Here is a 27,754-nt window from a genome sequence, read left to right as displayed (position 1 = left end):
ATTCACTTACTGATTATTGTTCTGTAGTGGAAGTATAACGTAACACATAGACGACTAAACATGGAATTGGCAAGAGTTTCTCAACTAAAAAGTTTTTAAGTTTCAATAGAATAATTGTTCCTAGGTACGTGAACATGTTTTACCTCGGACATATTTTTGCATTTTTCGAAGTACTTTCAGGAAAAGCGTGAGGAACATATAAAGCGAATACCATAATTTACAAATGAAATAAGAAAATATGTTAAATATATGTTACAGAACGGGCTAGAGGAGAAAGTGTCCTAAGATACATTACTCTCTCCTCTACTTTCCCTAGATAATCAGTTTCAAAGAAGCTCAATAATACTACTTTAAAGAGCCTTATAGAAAATAATCTATTACATGTTTCAGTGTCAAACTTCAATTACAGTATTACGAAACATGTATGAACGGATTAAAAGAAAAAGATCGCTACTGGGCTGAAAACATTTTACTTGGCCCGCCTGTCTGCGTATAAAATTATAACCATTGTGTCTCACAACTGACTCAAGTATTACATTGAAATCATGAATTCATGCTGTCGTTTACAAGAGACAATAATTTGCATGTGTAACTGGCCGTTAGCAAAGTGATATAGATGAGAGCCGACCAATATACAACAACGTTAAAATATTTCAAACAAATATCACATATAATTTTTTAATCACAAGGAATGCACATGGCGACAAAATATCAATAAAACATCCTGTAATCCACACTGTACATGGAAGTTACTTTGGAATAAATATTACTGAGGTGACATATTCCAACACACGCAGTTATACGTCAACGATCCTGAGATTGGCACACACCGAAACATGGAACATCTTGAGCGCTGCATAGTGAGAGATTCATTTAGGAATCAATGAACGATGTCTGGTAAGATTGTTAAGTAGGCTGCATACACTGAAGTTTATAGTAGATGCCACGCTTTGCTATAAGATCTGGATGACTTCCCATCTCAGCAACTTTTCCATTGCTCATGACACATATAGCATCTGCATCTTGAACTGTTGACAACCTGTGGGCGATTGTAACGCAAGTTCGTCCTTCTTTCGCCTGATTGAGTGCCTCTTGAACAATCTGTAAAAAGCATAAAAATGTACCATATATAAGTTATAGATTTATGTTTCAGCTTAACGTTAAAACAGTTTTAATTGGAATACCTTTCTTCGACAATGTGTATCGACAGGTGGACACGTTGTATTTCCCAAAAGGCATGTCTATGCAATTACGTACAACTAATTTTCGTATTAAATGAGCTTGTCAAATGGATATGAGAGTTTAATGATACACTAGAAGCGACGCGGGGTAGCCGCACGGTCTTGGGCACCTTGTCAAGGTTTGTGCGGCTCCCCTCGGTGGAGGTTCGAGTCGTACCTCGGGCGTGGGTGTGTATGTTGTCCTTAACGTAAGTTAGTTTAAGTCAGATTAAGTAGTGTATAAGTCTAGTGACTGATGACCTCAACAGTTTGGTCCCATAGGAACTTACCACAAATTTCCTGCACTAGAAATGTTAAACTCTAGTAAAATTTGATCAAAATTTCATTGATTCTCATTTCTATTGAAGTCGTAAAATGATCACCAGTCACAAAAGCCTGGAATTTTCTGCTGCGTTAACAAAGGTCTCGCTTCACCAACTAAAGAGAGTGACACTTTGAAAATATCTGTCACGTTTTACCTTAATGATTGACGTTTCGTGTAATGCTATATTCCTTGCTGCTACTAGAAAACATTTTCGTATAGAAATGGGAGATTTCGGTTAACGCCCGCCGACATTAGTGGTGGGAACTTTTTGAGTTACATTAGCTCTGAACACAAGCTAAGGCTGCTCATGTGACAGAAGAGTCACCTGGTGAAAATTCTAACAGTTCGTCATCATAGGGCATAGACATTAAAAAACGAGTCATTTAGAAGCAACAAAAGTTCCTTGTAGCATTTCAGTTTTCGGTTGAAATGAACGAAATATTGCTTCTGTACCAAGGTTAAGGATACACATGGAATTACGATCACTATTTCCAGCCACATGTTATTCGTCGCCTTTTAACGTTCAGTGATCAGTTACCTTTTCACTATCCGAGTCCAGTGCCGACGTTGCTTCATCCAGTATAAGGACACTAGGATTGCGAAGTAAGGCCCTTGCAATTGCCACTCGTTGTTTCTGGCCCCCACTGAGTTGAGCACCTTTGTCTCCCACAAGTGTTTTGTAACCCTGTAATTGTGAATTTCACTTATTTTAAGAAATGTCGCCCTGACAAGAAAAGGACGACTTTTTGACAGTAATTATTTTCATAAGTTACAATGAACAAAGTATTGATTGGCTTCCATTTTAATACCTTAGGTAAAGTTTCTATAAAATTGTGGATGTTTGCTTTCTTGGCCATTTCAATGATGTCATCCATTGGTACGTCGCGGCTGTTGTCACCATATGCGATGTTCTCGCCGATTGTCCTGTCGAAGAGGACAGGTTCTTGCTGCACCAGCCCCAGCCGCGATCGCAGGGAAGACATTTTGACTTTGGACACATCACGGTCATCGAGAGTCTGAAGATACAAAATCATCTTAGTTAATTAAAAGTACCCCGATATAGCTGAACACATAGTACGGTAGCTTACATAACAGTGATGTGAACATCACCCGGATTAAAGACTATTGGTCAAGCGTAGTCAACAGCATGAGTATGTTTTCTGCCCGTTTTCCTCAGTCGTTCAGACGAATGGTAGGCTGATCCCCAATCTCTACCTCAGAAAACACAGCACACGAACTATAAAACGCAACTACAGACAGGACAAGTATATAATCTTCACACATAGATGACACACACAACTTACCTTTCCTAGGTAAGTCGACTCCTATATAGAAACAGAAGGGCATCCGGTTGCAAAAATAGATACAATATTGTCAGAAAACTATGGAAATTGCAGCCTCTTACTATAGAATAAATGCTAGAAAAGAGAGATGTCAATTAAGCCTTAAGAATATGTGTCATTCTGTTTAAAGTCCCAGATGACGATGCAGAGACTTTCTCCAAGCAGAAATAAATAACCATCAGTAGGCATCAGGTGTAATGAAGCACATAAAGTGTCTTAAAAGGATGGTAATGTCTCGTCATAAAGAGAAACTAATATGCATGATTACGGAGTATTACTGTCGAGAATAATACAAACATACTCTCTTAGGAACAAGAACCGGAGGAATGCTATTTTTGTGCAAATATTTGTCAAAAAAATTTGTGATGAACACTGTCCATTGAATATAAAAGTGGTTAGTCGATAAAATGAAATGGCTCTCATAAAATAGTCACGTACAGAGACAAGATTAATATAATTAATGTTGCCCGGAGGTGCAAAGCAAAACAAGTCTCATAGTAGGCAGAAACCAAAAACAGAAATATTTTTAGTATGGCACTGTGGTGCTCCTATTGATTTTATGCGTATCTATACTAGCTGAGAAGGACCACATTCGTGTCAACTTCTTCTCTCGTTTGGTTTCTGATTATAAAAATTGTGTTAACTAACCAACTCATTTGTGTAGCGTCTTATTCAAAGTGTATTGGTGTAAAGTAAATTTGGTGTTTTGCTTTCGTGTGTTACGACGAATAATTTTTGTGTGTATCCAGCACGCAAACACGCTACAAACAGTTCCCCGTCCGAGACCAACTCTACCGCATATTGCTTCGTCGTCGGCGTTGTCGTTGTTACCGTGAGACACCGTTATACCAACAGGAAAGGCGCGTCGATCTTAGAGCAAGAGATATAATGACCTTAAGCCATTGACAACACAAAACGGTCACGGTAGCACCTGATTCCAGAATATCTGCAGTAGTTAGGATCTACGAACTATCCCCTCTTGACCAGGTCCTCGTAACGAGATCCCTTCAAAACAAATTGTCATAACGATCGTCTATAATGGCTTCGTACAACGAGAAGAAATGTTACAGTTTATGGAATAATAACAGATACGACCAAACTGTCTTGTCTCTTCTGCTTTATTTAACATAACTTCGTTCACAGTTTCATTTCGCATTCACCACTCATTTACCGAAACCCTTTGATGAACAGTTTTGGTTGCTTGACACCAACAGTCAATGATAATGATACAGCTTTTCTCCTTTCTATAAATTGAGGCCCGCTCTCCGCGATATAATTAAAAAAAAAGAAAAAAAAAACTGTCTCGATACCGCGTCCCTCGTGAGATGCGAATAGACTTATCCCGGAATTGACCACCCTGTAGGTGTACTCAGTTTAATGACCATACTTCGCTATCCGCTATTTCTTGTAACTGAATGTCCATTTGATAGTGTGATAATATACTGTAGCTATTTAAAATTCGCCCATATATTTTCCACAACGTACAATTAGCACTTCTTTACCTTTTTTTCTAAGAGTAAACGGAAAAAAGAAGCGGTATCATCAGCTTAGTCGATATAAGGCAAAACACCTTGATATGCCCAATTTTACCTCTTCTTATAGGATCGGCTACCTTACTAAATGGTTCAAATGGCTCTCAGCACTATGGGACTTAAGATCTATGGTCATCAGTCCCATAGAACTTAGAACAACTTAAACCTAAGTAACCTTAGGACATCACACAACACCCAGTCATCACGAGGCAGAGAATATCCCTGACCCCGCCGGGAATCGAACCCGGGAACCCGGGGGTGGGAAGCAAGAAAGCTACCGCACGACCACGAGCTGCGGACAGGCTACCTTACTCATTAATTTACTACATATTATTTCCTGTAACACTAAACAGGTATCGCCGTTATATTTTAATGGTATTCAAAAGCATGTTACTATTATTATGACCGACCAAATCGTAACAAATCGCGCGCCGTGCGTTTTTAACGTAACTTTACGCTATTCAAGTTCCGTTACAGCTATCTTGACTCGTATTGTTACACAACGATTCCTTTAAACTCACTCTGAAACACTGGAATGTTCCCCTCTGTGTCTTGTTGACAGTCTAATTGTACACTCATTTTACCGGAAATCTGAGCTCGGAAGTTTACACCATTGTATCGATGTATTTAAATGTTTCTTTTTTCATGGTGTCATATTCCATATTCACTGATTCCTATCGTGAACTACATCACTCTGTGTTGCTAGAACTGCCCGCATCTCGTGGTCGTGCGGTAGCGTTCTCGCTTCCCACGCCCGGGTTCCCGAGTTCGATTCCCGGGATTTTCTGTGCCTCGTGATGGCTGGGTGTTGTGTGATGTCCTTAGGTTAGTTAGGTTTAAGTAGTTGTAAGTTCTAGGGGACTGATGACCATAGATGTTAAGTCACATAGTGCTCAGAGCCATTTGAACCATGTTCTTTGTTGCTAAAACTCCTCGCTCACACAATCGGCCTTTATTTGCGTAGTTTCTCTACAAGCGGATACACTTTTTCGATGGGTTCCTCCTCTGTCTTCATTACGCAGCACAACTCATCGACTCAGAAGATTTTATCAGTGTGTGGTACAATAAGCTATATATCGCTTCCACACTGTATTCTACAACATTCGAGAATGTTTTTCAACATTCGAAAGTACTGTACAAGATTAGAAAACTTTCGTTAACATTCGAGAAATTCGTAGAAACTGAATTATGTTATAGGAAGAAAATATTGATGCGGAAGAGGCAGAGGATGTCCTGCTAGTCAGCTCGATGTGGAAGCGACCCCTTCAAGCATTCATAGGTCGACACCAACAACAACAACAACATCAACAACAACAACCACAACCGCGTAGTTACAGTACACAACTGGGAGACCAAGGATAGCACCACACACAGAAACTATTGATTGGTGGTGGTTAGTTTTGGAGGTATTGTCAATTTCGACCACAAAGACTTTACATATATCAGGAGCTCGTATTAAGTCACCAAGCGTATTTTTCTGATGTTTCTGTAGATATTTGCAATTTCATCTTTACAATATGCAGCAGGACTCATCCTAAACGAGTATTGGTCATCACAACTTGCATGCAACGCCCATTGTCGACGGCAATAATCGGTTTGTTCCGTGTTACAAACAAAATGATTTTCTGCGGAATTTTACATGCCCATTCAATAGAGCGGTTTCAAATTAGTCTAGTGCGATACTAGTTTACCGACACGTATTAACAGCGGTAATAGAAGACGAACTATAGAGGCGATTGAGCAACGCTACTTCATGGCGGTTGCAATCAACGTGGGCCAAGGTAGGTACTGCCAATCCTTGAGTATCGTTTATTCTACGTGAAGAATAAACGACCTGCGTTTCCGTTTCGGCTGTGATAAGTAAGCAGCAGCAGGGAGGGTCTAAATGGAAAAGTGTCCACCGAGGGTGGTATCCACAAAAACCTGTGGCGACTTGACGGCGAATAGCGTCTGGGTTAGATTGGGCTCCCCCCAGGAAGAAATATAGAGGAGACAAATGAGAGGATCTTGGCCAACCATTGCACTCCAGTAATCCATCCTACCAAACGTTCAGTAAACTTTTCATTCATTATTTGCGTAGCAACACTGTAAGAGGAGCTGGACAGCCGTCGTGTTGGAACCACATATACCGTCTAGAAATACAGGTAGAATGTCCCTAAGAAATTGTGCATACACATTTCCATTTGACACCCTGGGATGAAGTATCATGGAATTTCCCATAATGCCGCACAATACGTTTAGGCTGCACGGTTGTTTGTGTTACCAGCGACGATTTTCAGCTGCCCAGCATTGCTTGTTACTTAATTTTACAGTGCAGTGGTTCGTAAGCGTTGCTACGTCGGTAAAGAGTCCGCGATGGGAAAACGTAGAGTCGTTTCGCAGGCGTTGCGAACTAAACCGACTAAATTCTATGCGACGTTTGAAACCACGTCCTCCAGTTTCCTGTCGTTGTTGTTGTTGTTGTCTTCAGTCCTGAGACTGGTTTGATGCAGCTCTCCATGCTACTCTATCCTGTGCAAGCTGCTTCATCTCCCAGTACCTACTGCAACCTACATCCTTCTGAATCTGCTTAGTGTACTCATCTCTCGGTCTCCCTCTACGATTTTTACCCTCCACGCTGCCCTCCAATGCTAAATTTGTGATCCCTTGATGCCTCAAAACATGTCCTACCAACCGATCCCTTCTTCTAGTCAAGTTGTGCCACAAACTTCTCTTCTCCCCAATCCTATTCAATACCTCCTCATTAGTTACGTGATCTATCCACCTTATCTTCAGTATTCTTCTGTAGCACCACATTTCGAAAGCTTCTATTCTCTTCTTGTCCAAACTAGTTATCGTCCATGTTTCACTTCCATACATGGCTACACTCCAAACAAATACTTTCAGAAACGACTTCCTGATACATAAATCTATATTCGATGTTAACAAATTTCTCTTCTTCAGAAACGCTTTCCTTGCCATTGCCAGTCTACATTTTATATCCTCTCTACTTCGACCATCATCAGTTATTTTGCTCCCCAAATAGCAAAACTCCTTTACTACTTTAAGTGTCTCATTTCCTAATCTAATTCCCTCAGCATCACCCGATTTAATTTGACTACATTCCATTATCCTCGTTTTGCTTTTGTTAATGTTCATCTTATATCCTCCTTTCAAGACACTGTCCATTCCGTTCAACTGCTCTTCCAAGTCCTTTGCCGTCTCTGACAGAATTACAATGTCATCGGCGAACCTCAAAGTTTTTACTTCGTCTCCATGAATTTTAATACCTACTCCAAATTTTTCTTTTGTTTCCTTTACTGCTTGCTCAATATACAGATTGAATAACATCGGGGAGAGGCTACAACCCTGTCTCACTCCTTTCCCAACCACTGCTACCCTTTCATGCCCCTCGACTCTTATTACTGCCATCTGGTTTCTGTACAAATTATAAATAGCCTTTCGCTCCCTGTATTTTACCCCTGCCACCTTTAGAATTTGAAAAAGAGTATTCCAGTCAACATTGTCAAAAGCTTTCTCTAAGTCTACAAATGCTAGAAACGTAGGTTTGCCTTTTCTTAATCTTTCTTCTAAGATAAGTCGTAAGGTCAGTATTGCCTCACGTGTTCCAACATTTCGACGGAATCCAAACTGATCCTCCCCGAGGTCTGCATCTACCAGTTTTTCCATTCGTCTGTAAAGAATTCGCGTTAGTATTTTCTAGCCGTGGCTTATTAAACTGATAGTTCGGTAATTTTCACATCTGTCAGCACCTGCTTTCTTTGGGATTGGAATTATTATATTCTTCTTGAAGTCTGAGGGTATTTCGCCTGTCTCATACATCTTGCTCACCAGCTGGTAGAGTTTTGTCAGGACTGGTTCTCCCAAGGCCGTCAGTAGTTCTAATGGAATGTTGTCTACTCCGGGGGCCTCGTTTCGACTCAGGTCTTTCAGTGCTCTGTCAAACTCTTCACGCAGTATCGTATCTCCCATTTCGTCTTCATCTACATCCTCTTCCATTTCCATAATATTGTCCTCAAGTACATCGCCCTTGTATAAACCTTCTATATACTCCTTCCACCTTTCTGCCTTCCCTTCTTTGCTTAGAACTGGGTTGCCATCTGAGCTCTTGATATTCATACACATGGTTCTCTTCTCTCCAAAGGTCTCTTTAATTTTCCTGTAGGCAGTATCTATCTTACCCCTAGTGAGATAAGCTTCTACATCCTTACATTTGTCCTCTAGCCATCCCTGTTTAGCCATTTTGCACTTCCTGTCGATCTCATTTTTGAGACGTTTGTATTCCTTTTTGCCTGCTTCATTTACTGCATTTTTATATTTTCTCCTTTCATCAATTAAATTCAATATTTCTTCTGTTACCCAAGGATTTCTAGCAGCCCTCGTCTTTGTACCTACTTTATCCTCTGCTGCCTTCACTACTTTATCCCTCAGAGCTACCCATTCTTCTTCTACTGTATTTCTTTCCCCTATTCCTGTCAATTGTTCCCTTATCCTCTCCCTGAAACTCTGTACAACCTCTGGTTCTTTCAGTTTATCCAGGTCCCATCTCCTTAATTTCCCACATTTTTGCAGTTTCTTCAGTTTTAATCTACAGGTCATAACCAATAGATTGTGGTCAGAGTCCACATCTGCCCCTGGAAATGTCTTACAACTTAAAACCTGGTTCCTAAATCTCTGTCTTACCATTATATAATCTATCTGATACCTTTTAGTATCTCCAGGGTTCTTCCACGTATACAACCTTCTTTCATGATTCTTAAACCAAGTGTTAGCTATGATTATGTTGTGCTCTGTGCAAAATTCTACTAGGCGGCTTCCTCTTTCATTTCTTAGCCCCAATCCATATTCACCTACTATGTTTCCTTCTCTCCCTTTTCCTACACTCGAATTCCAGTCACCCATTACTATTAAATTTTCGTCTCCCTTCACTATCTGAATAATTTCTTTTATTTCATCGTACATTTCTTCAATTTCTTCATCATCTGCAGAGCTAGTTGGCATATAAACTTGTACTACTGTAGTAGGTGTGGGCTTGGTATCTATCTTGGCCACAATAATGCGTTCACTATGCTGTTTGTAGTAGCTTACCCGCATTCCTATTTTCCTATTCATTATTAAACCTACTCCTGCATTACCCCTATTTGATTTTGTGTTTATAACCCTGTAGTCACCTGACCAGAAGTCTTGTTCCTCCTGCCACCGAACTTCACTAATTCCCACTATATCTAATTTTAACCTATCCATTTCCCTTTTTAAATTTTCTAACCTACCTGCCCGATTAAGGGATCTGACATTCCACGCTCCGATCCGTAGAACGCCAGTTTTCTTTCTCCTGATAACGACATCCTCCTGAGTAGTCCCCGCCCGGAGATCCGAATGGGGGACTATTTTACCTCCGGAATATTTTACCCAAGAGGATGCCATCATTTAATCATACAGTAAAGCTGCATGTCCTCGGGAAAAATTACGACTGTAGTTTCCCCTTGCTTTCAGCCGTTCGCAGTACCAGCACAGCAAGGCCGTTTTGGTTAATGTTGCAAGGCCAGATCAGTCAATCATCCAGACTGTTGCCCCTGCAACTACTGAAAAGGCTGCTGCCCCTCTTCAGGAACCACACGTTTGTCTGGCCTCTCAACAGATACCCCTCCGTTGTGGTTGCACCTACGGTACGGCCATCTGTATCGCTGAGGCACGCAAGCTTCCCCACCAACGGCAAGGTCCATGGTTCATGGGGGGAGGCCATTCCTGTCGTAGTGACAGATAATAATGGAATTTATGTCGATTCAAGGTGCGAATGACACTCATCTGGCTGAACCTACATTCCTTGCGCCATCACGCTGATGGATAAGCGGGTTAGTGAAGAGAGCTTCTTGACGGATGTTCTTTGTCAGCTGCAGTCTTCTTCTTCGCCGTCTGACGCTGAAGCTCCCCAACGTCACTAGTTACCTAGTAACTCGAGCAAGTGCCTGGCGCGAAGGACAGCTGCGATCAGGGTAGACTCTGCACTACCGTGTCATTTCTACAGCATTTGTTTGACTTTCACCGTATGAAAGTACCACATCTTACATCTCCTCATTGATGAATATTTCTGCATGCAAAAATGTTGAAGCAGAAATGACCTGCCAGTAGACGGGGCATTTCCTGACAGTTCTGCAGTGCAGAAAAACAATCGAAAGGCTTGATGCAACAACGTAGCGTGGTGTCAGCGATTTTACAACACAGTAACCAATTCTAGCGGACCTGCCTTTAAGTTGGAGACTATTTTTCGGATTACTTTTTGAAGATTTTCGACCTCGAAATTGACAAGCATTATATCACTGTACTCGTTTTCTGAAGCTTTAAAAAGAAGTACATCATTCTATTTGTAAAAAAATCGTATTTGCTTAAATATCTCGATCGGTACGAGAGTTAAGACTCTTTATCATTAAATAAAAATTCGTGCTCCTTAACGTACTATCATTTCCCGAAAACGTCATTTCGATATCTAGAAACGAGGTGTTACTTCTTACGTTTAGGAACTCCCAGAGTAAGGTAGATGGCACTGAGACTAGTAATTTAATGTGATACATATGGGGCTACAGATGTCGGGAAATATCCGGGAACTGCACGAGATATGTTGAACATGTGACGTCACAGGATGATGCGCCTCCCCAGACGTGCTGCAGTTGGGCTTTGGTGTGACGGGATTATTGAGTTATGCAATACATGCACTCGAGCAAACGTTTCAAATTTCGAACACTTGCTGTAAATATGACATGTTGTAAACGTAGGTGTTTGAAAAATATTATCCTCGCTGTAACCGATAAAAACCGATCTTAACTTGTTTTTCTTTACTCTTATCCCTTTCTGTTTTTGTTTGCAGGCATTATTAAGTAAGGAAAATGTAGGTAATTTACTGGTAACGTCGCAGTTAGGCACTTAATAGTTATTTACTTGTGACACTATACAGTAGTTTTTCGTTGTACAGTACTTTCCAGTAAACCAGTTAATAAAATTATAAATCTTACCTCATTGTAAGCACTTAACTGTCTAACGATATAAAAAAATACTTCCTGTCGGACGGAAGACCGAACCCAAAGCTCCACACTCCAAAGTCGCGCGCCTTGGTCCAAACGACTCCGACGTGAATACGTGACTGGTGTTGGGATAATCATATATGACAGACCGGTAGGCTCCACCACTGCACGTGCAGCTAGGTATGTCATCTGTTTACGTCACATTATCAACATTTCTCCTCCAATTTGTGGCATTTGCTGACATCTGTTGCCCCGTGTGTCTTACATTACATTACTTCTCTCAGTACCTTTTAAATCGCGTTAGAGGTTTTCAAATGTTAATAAGAATCGCCCACTTTCTGCATCACATCCAGGTATCTGCGATATAAAACTTCCTGGCAGATTAAAACTGTTTACCCGACCGAGACTCGAACTCGGGACCTTTGCCTTTTGCGGGCAAGTTCTCTACCATCTGAGCTACTGAAGCACGACTCACGACCGGTACTCACAGCTTTACTTCTTGCAGTATCTCGTCTCCTACGTTCCAAACTTTACAGAAGCTCTCCTGCGAACCTTGCAGAACTAGCACTCCTGAAAGAAAGGATACTGCGGAGACATGGCTTAGCCACAGCCTGGGGGATGTTTCCAGAATGAAACATTAACAGTTTTAATCTGCCAGGAAGTTTCATATCAGCGCACACTCCGCTGCACAGTGAAAATCTCACTCTGGAAATCTGCGATTTAATTTAGAAATTATTCTATGTAATATGTGTTTTTACTTCTCCGTTCTGTTACACAACAGAATGAAACATACTGGAAACATCCCCCAGGCTGTGGCTAAGCCATGTCTCCGCAGTATCCTTTCTTTCAGGAGTGCTAGTTCTGCAAGGTTCGCAGGAGAGCTTCTGTAATGTTTGGAAGGTAGGAGACGAGATACTGCCAGAAGTAAAGCTGTGAGTACCGGGCGTGAGTCGTGCTTCGGTAGCTCAGATGGTAGAGCACTTGGCACCGAAACGCAAAGGCCCCGAGTTTGAGTCTCGGTCGGGCATACAGTTTTAATCTGCCAGGAAGTTTCATATCAGCGCACACTCCGCTGCAGAGTGAAAATATCTTTCTGGAAATCTGCGATATAATTTAGTAATTATTCCATGTAATGTGTGTTTTTACTTCTCCGTTATATTACACAACAGATGGTTTCCCCTCAAATAAATAACTGTGTAGACATATTCACTTAACAAGTTCAGTATTACCATTAACTAGACCATCGTTGCTCCCTTCTCTACTTCTACGTTCCGTCTCGGATGAGGTCTGCGACAAACTACGGAGCGAGGCTGAAGTACTGGACTGGTATTCGAAAACACCCGTTTAAACTCGTTTCCTGTCATCCTGATTTTCTTTAACGTTCCATAATTCGCAAGAACCCAGCAGCTGGTAACAACTCTGAAAAAGTTTCATCCCCATGCCACCTCAGACCAGGTCTGCCCTCTGTCTGTAATGATCTCGTCATAGGTGTAAATCTAAAATCACTCTCTCCTTATTCCATGTTCATTTTTCTTCTTCCTTAACAGTTAGGACAACATGAAATAATTCTGCTCGCCTCTCCCTGTCGTGTCGTTATCACTGAATGATGATGCAGTCACCAGGTTCTTTTAAAATATTGTTAACCGTTCAGTACTCACCACAGTACCGGAGGTGGCGTCGTAGAACCTCTCCAGAAGTTGTACGCAGGTGGACTTGCCGCAGCCAGACGGACCCACCAACGCCACGGTCTGACCGGGCTTCACAAGCAGGTCCAGGCCCCTCAGGATCACAGAGTGGGGCCGAGTTGGATAGCTGAGCTCCACGTCCGAGTAGCGCACTTCACCTTCCGCCGCCTACAAAATGAGGTACAGTGCTATATTACGGTTATAGTTGCTTAAAAATTTTTATTTTATCCCTATCTTGTGGAGCAAAATTTCCATATCGATTACCGTTCTAATTAACTATGACCAGAATTGACGAGAGTGACAGTTCCATTTGAAGACGTGCCGTGTATGATGACTGAATGTTGCTGTCAGATGCGGAGTGTGAGACGTATGTGGGCACGGTATCTGAGAAACTTGTTGGCAACACGTGTGTTGTACACACAGAAACACGTCGCAAATGTTCAAATGTGTGTGAAATCTTATGGGACTTAGCTGCTAAGGTCATCAGTCCCTAAGCTTACACACTACTTAACCTAAATCATCCTAAGGACAATCTCACACACACCCATGCCGGAGGGAGCACTCGAACCTCCGCCGGGATCAGCAGCACAGTGCATGACTACATCACCTAAGACCGCTCGGCTAATCCCGTGAGGCAGAAGCACGTCGCGAATTTACCGACTTCGAAAGAGGGATGGTTATCGGAGCAACTTGTGCACCATGGCATACCGGGAAGTTCACAAGAATTCGGATTTGTCAGCATTGTGCAAGATCGATCTAAGCGTCACAGAGATAATGGTTCAAATGGCTCTGAGCACTATGGGACTCAACTGCTGTGGTCATTAGTCCCCTAGAACTTAGAACTACTTAAACCTAACTAACCTAAGGACATCACACACATCCATGCCCGAGGCAGGATTCGAACCTGCGACCGTAGCAGTCGCACGGCTCCGGACTGCGCGCCTAGAACCGCAAGACCACCGCGGCCGGCACAGAGATAATGTTTCCACATGTGTAAACCGCCATCGCAGAGATATATGGGACGATCGACGGTCCACTGCGAGTCGTACACTGATGAGGCAAAGAAACTGCTGCACCTGCCTAATATCGAATAGGGCTCCCACGAGCAACCGGAAGTGCCGCAACACGACTTGGTATGGTCTTGACTAAAGTCTGAAGTAGTGCTGGAAGAAACTGACAATGAGCCCTGCAGGGCTGTCCATAAATCAGGAACAGTACGAGGGGTTGGAGATCTCTTCTGAACAGCTCGGTGCAAGGCATGCCATTTATGCTCAATAATGCTGTGGTAATTTCGGACGTTTTGGGTGTCGCATTGTCCATTGGACATGAATGGATGCAGATGTCAGACAGGATGATTACGTACATTACACCTGGCAGACTCGTATCCAGGCGTATCAGGGGTCCCATATCACAGCACCTGAACACGGCCCATACCATTAAAGTATCTCCATAATCTTGAAGAGTCCCCTACTGACATGCAGCCTCCATGGATTCATGAGGTAGTCTCCTTACTCCTACACGTCCATCCGCTCGATACAATTTGAAACGAGACTCGTCCGACCGGGCAACATGGTTGCAGTCATCAACAGTCCCATGTCGGTGTTGACAGGTCTAAGCAAGGCGTGAAGCTTTGTGTCATGCAGTCGTCAAGGGTACGCGAGTGGGCCCACGGCTCCGAAAGCCCATATCACTTATGTTTCGTTGAATGCTTTGCACGCTGACATTTGCTGCTGGCCCAGCTTTGAAATCTGCAGCAGTCTGTGAAAGTGTTGCATTTCTGTCACGTTCAGCTATTCTCTTTAGTTGTCGTTGTTCCCGTTTTTGCAGGATCTTTTTTCCTGCCGCAGCGATGTCAGAGATTTGACGTTTTACCAGGTTCCTGATATTAACCGTACACTCGTCAAATTGTCGTACGGAAAAATCCCCACTTCACTGCTATTCGGAGATGACGTGTCCCAGCGTTCGTGCTCCGATAATAACACCACATTCAGACTCATTTAAATCTTCATAACCTGCCATTGTAGCAGCAGTAACTGACCTGACAACTGCGCCAAACACTTATTGTCTTATATAGGCGTTTCCGATCGCAGCGCTATATCCTGCCTGTTCACATATCTCTGTATTTGAATACGCATGCCTATCTCGGTTTCTTTGGCGCTTCAATGTATCACCCCCGACTGGAATGTGCGGCGACACGAATCCATTCCTAGCAGGGCTCTACAGAGACAAGTGAATGGCACAGACTTCCGCAGCCGACAACTGACTTGTGTGCTAGTGACTTCTCATACATTTTGGTTAATCAACGTACATCAGTAGTACTGAAGATAAAATCTTCTATATTGCAACACAGTGCCATCTTCCTCTCCAGTTTCACCTTATATAATCGACGTTCAGCTCCCTCCATGATGGGACATTTTCAGGAGCTTCTGATATTCCCGGTTAGTTGAGTGCTGTCAAAGACCAGTGTCGTGTTCACTTATAAAAGCAAGTTTTCCTGCGCTTGTTCTGAAGAAGTGGTTTTATTGTGTGAAATTCTTCCGGCTACTAAAGCTGGGCCATAGTCATTGAATAGGTAGCGAAACAGGCAGAGGGCCGAGAGATGGAATATATATCAAAATATTGTTGTCCTGCTGTAGCGATTACTTCCTTGTAGTTGTACTCATCACGAAGCGTTGGTCCTTGATAGCAGGAAACAAGCTGGAATCCTAAAGTTCTCTTCTCTGCTGAAATTACACTCGTTCTTAGAAAACTCAACTTCTTATCAGACTTTTTTTCGTTCTATAACTATTGCTTTCCTCGGCTAGCAGACCGCATCTCGTGGTCGTGCGGTAGCGTTCTCGCTTCCCACGCCCAGGTTCCTGGGTTCGATTCCCTGCGGGGTCAGGGATTTTCTCTGCCTCGTGATGGCTGGGTGTTGTGTGATGTCCTTAGGTTATTTAGGTTTAAGTAGTTCTAAGTTCTAGGGGACTGATGACCATAGATGTTAAGTCCCATAGTGCTCAGAGCCATTTGAACCATTTGAACTTCGGCTAGCACTCGTACTTTGTTTGAAACCTGTGTCTTGGCCGCGGTTGTCCTGATATTCCGCTACAGTAGATATCACACTTCTTTTTAATCACATGTGACTTTGATTCCCGTTAGTTCGTTCTTTTACTATCACTCCGCTTTCGCCTATATCCTTTTCGCCACAACGAGACGTCACTTCATAGACTTACACAGTGTGAAGGTAATCAGAGACTCTGTCCTGTTCTGACTGAAAAATATGGTTTTTGAAATAATTAAGCTTATACAGTAAGTAACTCTATAAACGAAAAGTAAACTAACAGAATGAGAAGAGGGTCCTCGACCTTCTTATGAGCATAATCAAAAATAATTCGCTTGGAAGCTCTAGTTCTTGACATATCATCATAGCTTTTGGTCTTCAGTGTATCGTTTAGGAAGTTGAGCTGATGATGTGAAGCGGTTATTGTCACCATATGGAAGGTATGCGGTAACAGAACATTTATGAATTACTTTTGAATGCATTACGGGAACAGCAGTGATCAATGTCTTATAAATATTTACTATTAAAAACAGTCTTGATCACGATTTATTTCTCAAGGTGGCCGGTTTCGACCACTACTGTGGTCATCTTCAGACCATTGAGTAGGAACCTCTTTCTGTTGGAGAAACACAGTAGTGATGGTTTGAAGATGATCACAGTAGTGGTCGAAACCGGTCACCTTGAGAAATAAATCGTGATCAAGACTGTTTTTAATAGTAAATAAACATTTATGAGTTGCTACTGTTGACAAAGACTAACCCATACTAATGCCGCCAGACTTCATAAAATTCTCCTTTATACAGGGTGATTCCGTGACGATGTTACGAGCTTTCGGGGATGATCAAAAAGAGCGAATGTGTCAATTTGAGGTAAGGGACCCTAGTCCGGAAACGACCGAGTCGAAAGTTACAAGCGAAAATTGTTCTGATGCATCTGACAGTGGAATACGTTTATCGGTAGTGTTGTTGCTAACGTCGTAGGACAGGAAACTTTCGCAAGTGGAAATATAGACCAAAACAAGAAAAAATCCAGTAAACATGCAGTCTAAAACGCATGCCTCAAGAGATATGAGCGTTTTTTCTCAGTAGAAGAAGTGTGTTTCACAGCAATGAAGATGAACAAGTGTTTATAGCTACTAAGGTATGCATTTTAAATCCCATATTCTGGGGAAATTTTTTTTCTTCTTAAGACCCATAGTGACATCTCTGAAAGTTGCAAACCCTACAATCGTAACATCAACAGTACCAATAAATGCATATCACTGTCAGAGCCAGTAGAGCGATATTACCTTATAATTTTTTAATCGGTTGCTTGCCACCTACCTAAAATTTATACATTTACCCTTCTCCATCATCCTTGAAAGTTTGAAATATCATCATGAAATCACAATGAATTTAAAACGGCTCTTTTATAGACACAATTCGAGGAGATAACACACGTTTGAAACAATTTGACCTCTGAGACAAAAAGGCCAGATTTTCAGTCAGAACAAAGTAAAAGACTTTTACGATAAAACACGGATCATTGTGAACATCATACCTTACTCAATGCCGCGCTAAGGCTTACTTGTTAGCCCCGTTTTGAGGAGGGCACTTTTTTTTTAAAGAGCTTCATAGATTCCAAAATATCTTACATGACTTCACACAAAATTAATTTCGCCTCAGAGGTATAGGGTGATTTTGGTCTTCTGTTCCTATATTTTTTGATCTATAGATCTCGAATACTGTACGACACAAAGTGAATAGAAATCCTACAAACACAAATAAGTACTTAGATGACAAGTCGCACTACCAACCAGCAAGTAGTGGTCAACACTCTGTCTTCAAATGGCTTCCATAATAGTGAGAATAATTGCTTGTACGACACCCATTACAGTGCAACACAAATATGCATGCACTATCAGTTCTTCCTCTTTCGCTTACGCCATAGTCCCACAGCGATCGTAGGGTCGGCTCGGTTAGAACAGACTTGGCAAGGTCAGTTTGAGGGGTGGCCGGATGCTCTTCCTGCAGCCACCCCGTACCCCCAGGGATGGAATCAGTGTACCCCAGCTCTCTGCATCTAGTGTAAATCGTGAAATAGTGCGAACGTGTTTCAAATGTCTGCGACGCGTGTAACTGAGGTGGAACATGGGGGACCAGCCCGGTATTCACCTAGCGAGATGTGGAAAACCGCATAAAAACCACATCGAGGCTGGCCGGCCCACCGGCCCTCGTCGTTAAGCCGCCAGGCGCATTCGATCCGGGGCCGTCGCGCCTACCCGAGTCCAGGAAGCAGCGCGTTAGCGCTCTCGACTACCCTGACGGGTTTTGGCTGCACTATCAGTTGATAGCTCACAATTACAGTCCACACCAGATAGTCGTAAATAATAATCCCAACAGTCCAGGATCAAGCAAATCTGTCAATAATAAAAAGAGCAACGGCGCAAAAAAAAAAATCCAGTTGAAATCTAGTAAACAACCGCAGTGCACAGTGTAAGTGAGGTAGAGGCTTTAGCACGATACGATCTGAAGTACCTTACGGCTGCCTGGTGGCCAGGGTTAATGTCTGTCTTGGATTCAGCAGCCAAGTCTATTGGCGTCTCATGCTGCCTGCTGGAGGGTTCACAGGGTATCGACCTTGCTGTTGAATAATTGAGGTATACCATCCTTCTCCTACCCCCCCCCCCCCCACCCTTTAATCGCCATGTCGAGCTGAAAGTACCAGTATGGGGAGGTGTGTAGGTGGCTAAGCCAGCAAAAGTTTCGTTGTCCAACTCATTGTATAGTGGCATTCAGTCCTTTACTTGCAGCTGAAATTGGTTGGAGCTCGTGTTCCAGTCTCCGTGTCCACGCTGGAATCCACTGATGCTAGAGGCGCAAAATGAGACTTGGAAAACAATCCGCATCCCACGAGGGAAGAGCCCTTACCCCGCTGAATTTGGTTATGTAGGTCTGTCGCATATAAGAAACTGTATCAAACTGACTGTTGTGGTAGTAGTGGTTGTGTCGTAGTGGAAGCCACTAAGTAATGGAACGACTAGTTGGCAATCTGTACCAGCATAGTGCCACTGGCGTCCGCTGTGAACATTAGTCGTCCATAGATGGCTCTGATGACACCTGGTATCCCTTCCGGAAGTCTCCCAAAATTACGACCCCAAACCTTTGCTCTCAGCCAGTAGTGGGGGCTACGTTGGACTGGCATGGGCATGTTGTAGGTCTCAGAAGGTCTCAGAGGGTCCAGTGTCTATTGCCCAATGCCATGCAGCAGTTCCTGTGGAGTGCGTCCATGTGTCAATGTGATGCTGAAGCAGGCCAGGACCTCGACCTTGGATGTGGTTGGCCGCACCTTCCACATCTGTTCCTTAAAACCACTCGGGTTCACTGATGGAGGCTCACTGAAAGGGCCCCAATGTGAAGTGTATATTGGTAAAAAGAAAGCAAGCAAAGCCTGAGAATCGTTGGAGATACCTAAGAATGAATGTAATGTCAGTAGAGAATCCGGCTAGATGATTCCAGCTTCGTGCTTTCCCATGCTCAAGGAAACTGCAGTGCGCGAGCAACACAAATCGCTGTCAGGAACTCACCTTTACAGTACGGCAACACTATTTTGGTAAACGTTTTCATCGTTTCCTGCCTCTACGGCTGTCTGTCCAATGACGACTGCCCACCAGTAACAGTCAACCTAACTTCTTCAGAACAATCAGGGAAAATTCCCATTCATAGGTGAAAGCGAAATTGTTCTTCAATAATTTCAATGTTAGTGGCCGTTAAGGCCTATAATGTTGAAATAAATATGCATAGTGGTAAAAATATCAGAGTCCCTGAAGAGATTCTAAAGTAGTGATGTCTAATTCTGTTGCAATATGGGGTGTTCCATGTACAACGCAAGCACTTTCTTTGCTGTTTTGCGGGAACCGATGCTGGGGAAGACGCCACATGTGCTCTGAGATGTTCGTCATTCTTGATAACTACCATATCGTCGAACGAGACGACTTAGGGACGGCCGTGCTCATTGTTCCATCTGGCGCTTTAGACTTGGGTGTCAGTAGCACCTGCCTACAGAACTATGCACAGTCTCAGGCTGATATATATCAGCCTGAGACTGTGCATAGTTCTGTATATATATATATATATATATATATATATATATATATATATATATATTGAAATAACAGTTCCACAGCTACACTTTTTCTTTTACGTGTTCCTTACTGCAACATAGCAACTAGGCTGAACTAGACTGTACATCTGAGAATAGGGCTGCGACTTCGAAATTTGTAGGGGACAAGGAATTAATCAAAAAGTGCAGCTATGTAATTGTTATATCCTACAAAAAATACTTTGTCGGCTACGGACCTCACACAAATAATTTTCGTTATAAAATAATAGAGGTGATCTTGCCAAACCGAAACGTTGCTCGACGTCAGTACTGAAAATGGCTGTTGCAGTCTTTGCAAGATGGTGAAGATGATGTTTAAATGTTCTGTTTACCACGTCGCTGTCTTCGCTGTCTCTTCTGTAAACATTTTGCAGGTAATTTTAAACTAGCTTCCTGATGGACTATAGAACTTAAATATTAAATTCATCTTAGAATTGAATGACAAAGCCATACTTACTGGCTTTCTTGTCTGGTGTGTGGCGGAGGGTTTTGTATACCACTGATAGTTCCCTGTGAGATAGAGACTCAAAACTCTCAACGTAACTCGGAACAGATTAAGAGTGCTATATTGACTCACTTTCTTGCCTACTGTGGGGCTCAGCGTACTTTGGTACCACAGCCATTTCCCCATTTTTCTGGTCCACTCGCGAATGGTTCAAGGGAAGGACGATTGCTGGTAAGCCTCCGTGCAAACCCGAATCTCTCTATTTTTTAACTTCACGGTCTTTACGTGGGAGGAAGCAACGTATTAGTTGAGTTAGGTGAAAAAGAAACTGAAATAAACTTGACATAGACCACACTTCTGAGTTGGAGTCTGATTAAAATGCTTGATAGCGACTGAAAAATATACACACACAAAAGACTAACAAGAAGAAAATAATTGCTTGAACAAAAATGAGTGTTTAATGTATCACAGTTTTAATAGGGCTAAAAAGAATAAAATTACTTCTCCTAGCACACTCAGGTTCATAACGCCATTCAGACAGGCGTGAAGAGTAGTGGTCGTGAATTTTTAATTGCTGTGAAATTACTTGTTAGATTTGGAACAAAAACGTGTAGCACATGCTACATATGATTGACGCATGAATAGTTCATGTCTTTACGATTACACTACTTACTAAATGATGCATGAGCACTTTACTCCTTACTATTACGTATTGCATGTGCTGCACGTTTTTAGTTTTAAATCTTACGGATGTCTTCAAAGTAATTAAAAACCCACGCTAACAAATTTTTAGGACTATCTCTAAGGGGCTAGTAATCTGTATGGAGGTAAGAGAACTAGTTTTACTTAAACGGAATTAGTTAACGGAGAAAGCTGTAAACTATTTACAACCGATATAATAAATACTCTGTTACAGAGTCACATGTTCTATTGCTCACAGTTGACAATGTTGAGCCGGCCGAGCTAAGGTCGCTGGTTCGAATCCTGCCTCCGGCATGGATGTGTGTGATGTCCTTAGGTTAGTTATGTTTAAGTAGTTCTAAGTTCTAGGGGACTGATGACCTCAGAAGTTAAGTCCCCTAGTGCTCAGAGCCATTTCAACCATTTGACAATGTTAATATAGTTCACAAAACTTTCAATGGTTCAAATGGCTCTGAGCACTATGGGACTTAACATGTGTGGGCATCAGTCCCCTAGAACTTAGAACTACTTTAACCTAACTAACCTAAGGACATCACACCCATCCATGCTCGAAGCAGGATTCGAACCTGCGACCGTAGCAGTCGCGCGGTTCCGGACTGAGCGCCTGAACCGCTAGACCACCGCGGCCGGTTGTTCGGAAGTGGAGGAGACACAGTGAGACAGGACCTGTCGATGACATGCCTCGCTCACGCCGCCCAAGGGCTGCTGCTGAAATGGATAACCGCTACCTACGGATTATCGCTCGGAGGAACCCTCACAGTAACCGCCACTAAGTTGCATAATACTTTTCGTGCAGCCACAGGACTTCGCGTTACGACTCAAACTGTGCTCAATAGGCTGCATGATGCGCAACTTCACTCCCGGCCTCCATGGCGAGGCCCATCTTTGCAACCACGACACCTTTGCAACGCGATACAGATGGGCCCAACAGCATGCCGAATGGACCGCTCATGATTGGCTTCACGTTCTCTTCACTGATGAGTGTCGCATCTGCCTTCAACCAGAGAACCATCGGAGGCGTGTTTGGATGCAACTCGGTCAGGCTGCACGTCTTAGACGCAGCAAGGTGGAGGTTCCCTGAATCTAGGGGTGGCATTACGTGTGGCCGACGTACGCCGCTCATGGTCATGAAAAGCGCTGTAATGGCTGTACGACAAGTGAATACCATTCTCCGACCGATAGTGCAACCATATCGGCAGCATATTGGCGAGTCATTCGTGTCCATGGCCGACAATTCCTCCCACTCCCCCCTCCCTCCCCCCACCCCATCGTGCACATCTTGTGACTGACTTCCTTCAGAATAACGATATCACTCGATTAGAGTGGCCAGCATGTTCTCCAGACATGAACCCTATCGAACATGTCTGGGATAGATTGAAAAGGGCTGTTTATGAACGACGTGACCCACCAACCACTCTGAGGGATCTACGCCGGATCGCCGTTGAGGGCATGCATCAATGCAAGAAGACTGGATATTAGAGGTACCGGTGTGTACAGCAATCTGGACCGCCACCTCCGAAGGTCTCGCTGTATGGTGGTACAACATGCAATGTGTCGTTTACATGAGCAATGAAAAGGGCGGAAATGATGTTTATGTGATCTCTATTCCAAATTTATGTACAGGTTCCGGAACTCTTGGAACCGAAGTGATGCAAAACTTTTTTTGATGTGTGTGTACATATTCGTGTCTGTGTGTGTGTGTGTGTGTGTGTGTGTGTGTGTGTTGTGTTTTCCACATCTCCTTCTATGAGTTCCACGTCTCTTCCTAAACCACTGAACCAGTTTCAACAAAACTTTGTTCACATATCCCTTACTGTCAGGTAACATTCGCTGTCTGGGAAAAGAACCACCACCTACTATAGGTCAGGAGACATGACGTCATAAACACTGAGGTGCCTGAAGAACTTACTCATTGTGCATGATGTTTAAATTCATAACTTCTTTCACACTAACTATGGCCGCAACACATTTTTCAGACAGCATCATATATTCCGCTGAATGTATATACAGAATTATATCATTGGGTGACACATAGATCATGTGATATAATGTAATAAACGCTGAGATGCGTGAAAAAATTCCGCATTGTGCATGATGCTATAATACACCTATTATTTACTATCAAGAGAGTCAGTCGAGTCAACGTAAGGAAGTCCCTGACGCTTTTGAAAGCTTTCAACTGCGAAGTGTGAAACAACAGAGATCTATAGAGCTATGAAGAAGTGTTGCCACAGACACGTTTACAAAATGGCGATGTGGACACTCGAAGCAGGTGTACTTGTGTATTTGTACATTACAGATATCTCTTTCTACGAGTGTTTTAAAATTTCAAAGCTTTCCACGACGACAAGGAAATGAAATTTTTTCGTTATTGCACTACAAACCCACTTCATTTCGGGTTTCCGCTTTTAATAGGAAACTAGCAAAATGATGCCCAGGATATGGCGAATTTGTCAGCTAGTATACATGTAAAGGAGTGTTAGTAAATGAAAGTTGTCCGTACCTCACTCTATCACTTACGTAATATCAGCTACAATTGACCTTTATAATTACTGAGTGAGATACTGAGAGCCAGTAACGGCACTATGTATCAGCAATTGAATATTACCTGTTGTGGAATTATTTTATTTTTGTAGTTGCTTACGTATTGGCTTTCTAAGTACCAGCTCCTTTATCAGGTTAATTATGGTTTACCAAGATTTTGTTGCCAGACAGCTAGTTAACATTTCTTGATGTTTATTTAAAATAAAGTTACTACCATGTGATGACCAAAAAATCTTAAAAATACCAAATGAGTAAATGAATGGCAGCAGACTACCTACATATCTACGTTTTGGTCCTCACCCATACGTATTACACACTTCAATGAAATCTCGCACAGGGCCTAAGGCACATCCTGCGTCTATCACTTCCAGAAGTGAAGTTCTGCAGAGCGGTTTTGGGGGGCTGGTGTCCCTGCGGCACTAAAACGTACTATTTAGAATTGAGCCATTTAGCGTTTGCTAGATTCCCTACAACAAGCCAGCTCACATCCTCTTGTTGTAAGATACTGGCTTATTATTAATTAACATTCATACAATTAGTATCTTCCTATAGTAGGAATATTTTTTAGTTTTTAGTCCGCAGCTCGTGGTCGTGCGGTAGCGTTCTCGCTTTCTACGTCCGGGTTACAGGGTTCGATTCCCGGCGGGGTCAGGGATTTTCTCTGCCTCGTGAAGACTGGGTGTTGTGTGCTGTCCTTAGGTTAGTTAGGTTTAAGGAGTTCTAAGTCCTAGGGGACTGATGACCAAAGATGTTAAGTCCCATAATGCTCAGAGCCATTTGAACCATTTTTTTTTAACTTATCACTTGAGCTCCTCCACTGCAGTAATAAATCTTAACATATGACTCTCTATTTTGCAGCCCGAGTTTCTTCCCACAGTTCTTCCGTTCACTTGTCGTTACTGGAATGTGCTGGCCTGGCGTTGCAGGTTTCTCTAGCTGACGGACTCGTCCCCTGAACCAGCCGCCACGGTCAGTTTTGCCCGCTCGAATTAAAGTCCCAGATCGCACTTTTCACGCAGAAAGTTGCCATTTCGTCACCTTACACTAACGATCGTCCATCACCCAATATTTCGAATGCAAGACGCATCCTTTCTTCCGGTATTGACGTATGCCTTCAACTATGTCTTCTATTATCAACATTATCTCATGATACGTCCTAAATACTCATTGTTGCTGTTTAATTATATTGGACACTCTGTAGTCTCTGCTGGCACACTTGCATGGTTCCTCATTTTCTCGGTCCCACCAACCACATTAGTTTAAATACGTAACGGAATATACTCAACTGAAGGAGTTGAGTAGTCAGAGCAGATGACTCCCATGTTGCGGACACGGGTTCGACTCCTGGCACTGCCAGGAAGTTTTTCTTGCTTCAAAGACTGGGACTGGGTGCACTCAGCCTCGTGAGGCCAAATGAATTACTCAGCTACTCCACCGATCAATGGCGGCCCCAAGCTCAAGAAAACATATAACCAAAAACCCGGAGAGCGGTATGCTGACCACATTACCTTTCGTGCCACACACAATCACACTATTGGCAGAAGATGACATGGCAGTCGGTCGGCCCCAAGTGACCCGCCCAGGATCAGAAGCAGAACATCACTGTCTACTTTTTTTTTTTAGAAAAGGTAAAAAGAAACCTCTTTTACATTTGACAAAAGCATCACAAGCACACTGTTTCTCCGATAGGGTTCCATCAAGATTGTGAGTCTATTGGTTTTCGAAGACGGTATCCAAACTGTGATTGATAAGGAATACTACAGATGTTGCTCAGAATGTCGTCCATTTACATCAGTGAGCGACTGATATATGTGTGCTAATGATTATGTAACAGACTCAACACTACCAGGTGCTTCACGAGCAATGTCTGCAGCTCCAGCCAAACGGACTACCAGCTCTTCTGCAGCGCCGGTCGATGTCTCGGACTCCAAACATTTCCTCTCTCTCCACAAAAAAGAAACCATGGAATTGAGGTCGGGAACTGGTGGTAGACACAGTGATGGCCCACCCTTCCCAATCCAACAACTGGTGAAAACAGTCTAAACGGTGTCTGTAGTCAACGGTAAAATTTGGTGGAACCCATCATGTTGAAGCCATAACCGTTGACTGACTGTCAGCGTGACATTCTCAAACATTTCTGGTAGTAATTCACGGAGAAAGATACGGTAATTTTCTCCACCGAATATGGTAACTAGAAGATATGGCTCAGTCAAATGCTCTTGTATAATACTAGCTCCCATGTTTATTCTATGTTGATAGAGGAACAACGATTTCAGCAGAGCCCGCATCTCGTGATCGTGCGGTAGCGTTCTCACTTCCCACGCCCGGGTACCCGGGTTCGATTCCCGGCGGGGTCAGGGATTTTCTCTGCCTCGTGATGGCTGGGTGTTGAGTGATGTCCTTAGGTTAGTTAGGTTTAAGTAGTTCTAAGTTCTAGGGGACTGATGACCATAGACGTTAAGTCCAATAGTGCTCCGAGCCATTTGAACCATTTGAATTTCAGCAGGGTCAATCAGTGTGATCCTACGAAGCAGTCAGAACTACAGTGAACGTTGGGCCAAGGGAAGTCAATCATCGTTTACTTCCAAGTAGTCAAAACAATTGTGAACGTTGGGCTAAGGGGAGTCAAACCTTTCATGGCTACATAACGGGGCACCTGCAACTTTTTTGTCACACATGAAAGTGTTTCCTTTACTCTCCTGACAAGGCTCTACAGTTCCGGATACAAAGCTTCTTTTACAGCTTCTACTTGCCCCTTTTATACGCAAGTATGATTTGAAAGGTACTACTTACCCATGTGTCATCTGTTGGATAATGCGGGTCCGTTACCAAAGGTCGACGCTCCAATAGATTAAAGATTCTGGAAGCAGATCTGAGGCCTTTCCTCAAACTGGGACCGCAGGATAAGCCACTTGCGATGGTGCCGGTACCCCATATCAAAACTTCGGCCACTCTGGAAAAACAAAAGTATCGGAAAATAGATTAATGCCATTAACCATTATGGTCCAAGTTCTCAAGAATGGTCAATTAAATAAGGTGTTTTCCCCGCTTAGAAATTAATTAATGTACAGCCCACTAAGCATATTATGCTGACACACCAGACTTGAAAATTAAGTGGCTTAACTACATGAACCATGGACCTTGCCGTTGGTGGGTAGGCTTGCGTGCCTCACGATACAGATAGCCGTACAGTAGGTGAAACCACAACAGATGGGTATTTGTTGAGAGGCCACACAAAGGTGTGGTTCCTGAAGAGGGCAGCAGCCTTTTCAGTATTTGCAGAGGCAACAGTCTGGATGATTGGCTGATCTGGCCTTGTAACATTAATCAAAACGGCCTTGTTGTCTGGTACGGGAAGCGGCTGAATGCAAGGGAAACTACGGCCGTAATTTTTCTCGAGGGCATGCAGCTTTACTGTATGGTTAAATGATGACGGCGTCCTCTTGGGTAAAATATTCCGGAGGTAAAATAGTCTCCCAATCGGGGAATACTCATGATGACTTTGTTATCAGGAGAAAGAGAACTGGTGTTCTACGGCTCGGAGCGTGGTATGTCAGATCGCGTAATTGGGCAGGTAGGTTAGAAAATTTAAAAAGGGAAATGGATAGGTTAAAGTTAGATATAGTGGGAATTAGTGAAGTTCGGAGGCAGGAGGAACAACACATCTGGTCGAGTGAATACAGGGTTATAATTACAAAATAAAATGGGGTAATGCAGGAGTAGGTTTAATAACGAATAAAAAAATAGGAGCGCTGATAA

The 27,754-nt window shown here is 42.9% G+C and overlaps 1 protein-coding gene across 1 annotated transcript in view; it reads right to left on the bottom strand.

The window, feature by feature from the left end:
* Positions 1–438: 438 nt before the first annotated feature.
* The window catches only part of LOC126354019 (multidrug resistance protein 2-like), a 104,521-nt gene continuing 77,205 nt past the window's right edge, over positions 439–27,754 (bottom strand). The window contains exons 12-16 of the mRNA XM_050003343.1: positions 26,789–26,948; positions 13,095–13,289; positions 2,355–2,561; positions 2,084–2,230; positions 439–1,101 (exon numbers count right to left, since the gene is read on the bottom strand). Coding sequence (XP_049859300.1) covers positions 907–1,101; positions 2,084–2,230; positions 2,355–2,561; positions 13,095–13,289; positions 26,789–26,948 — 904 coding nt within the window. The 3' untranslated portion in view covers positions 439–906. The remainder of the gene's footprint in view (positions 1,102–2,083; positions 2,231–2,354; positions 2,562–13,094; positions 13,290–26,788; positions 26,949–27,754) is intronic.

The sequence above is a fragment of the Schistocerca gregaria genome, chromosome 3 (assembly GCF_023897955.1).
Source record: "Schistocerca gregaria isolate iqSchGreg1 chromosome 3, iqSchGreg1.2, whole genome shotgun sequence".
NCBI lineage: Eukaryota > Metazoa > Arthropoda > Insecta > Orthoptera > Acrididae > Schistocerca > Schistocerca gregaria.
The sequence above is the reverse complement of the archived record's forward strand: the minus strand, read 5'-3'. Positions and strand labels throughout refer to the sequence as shown.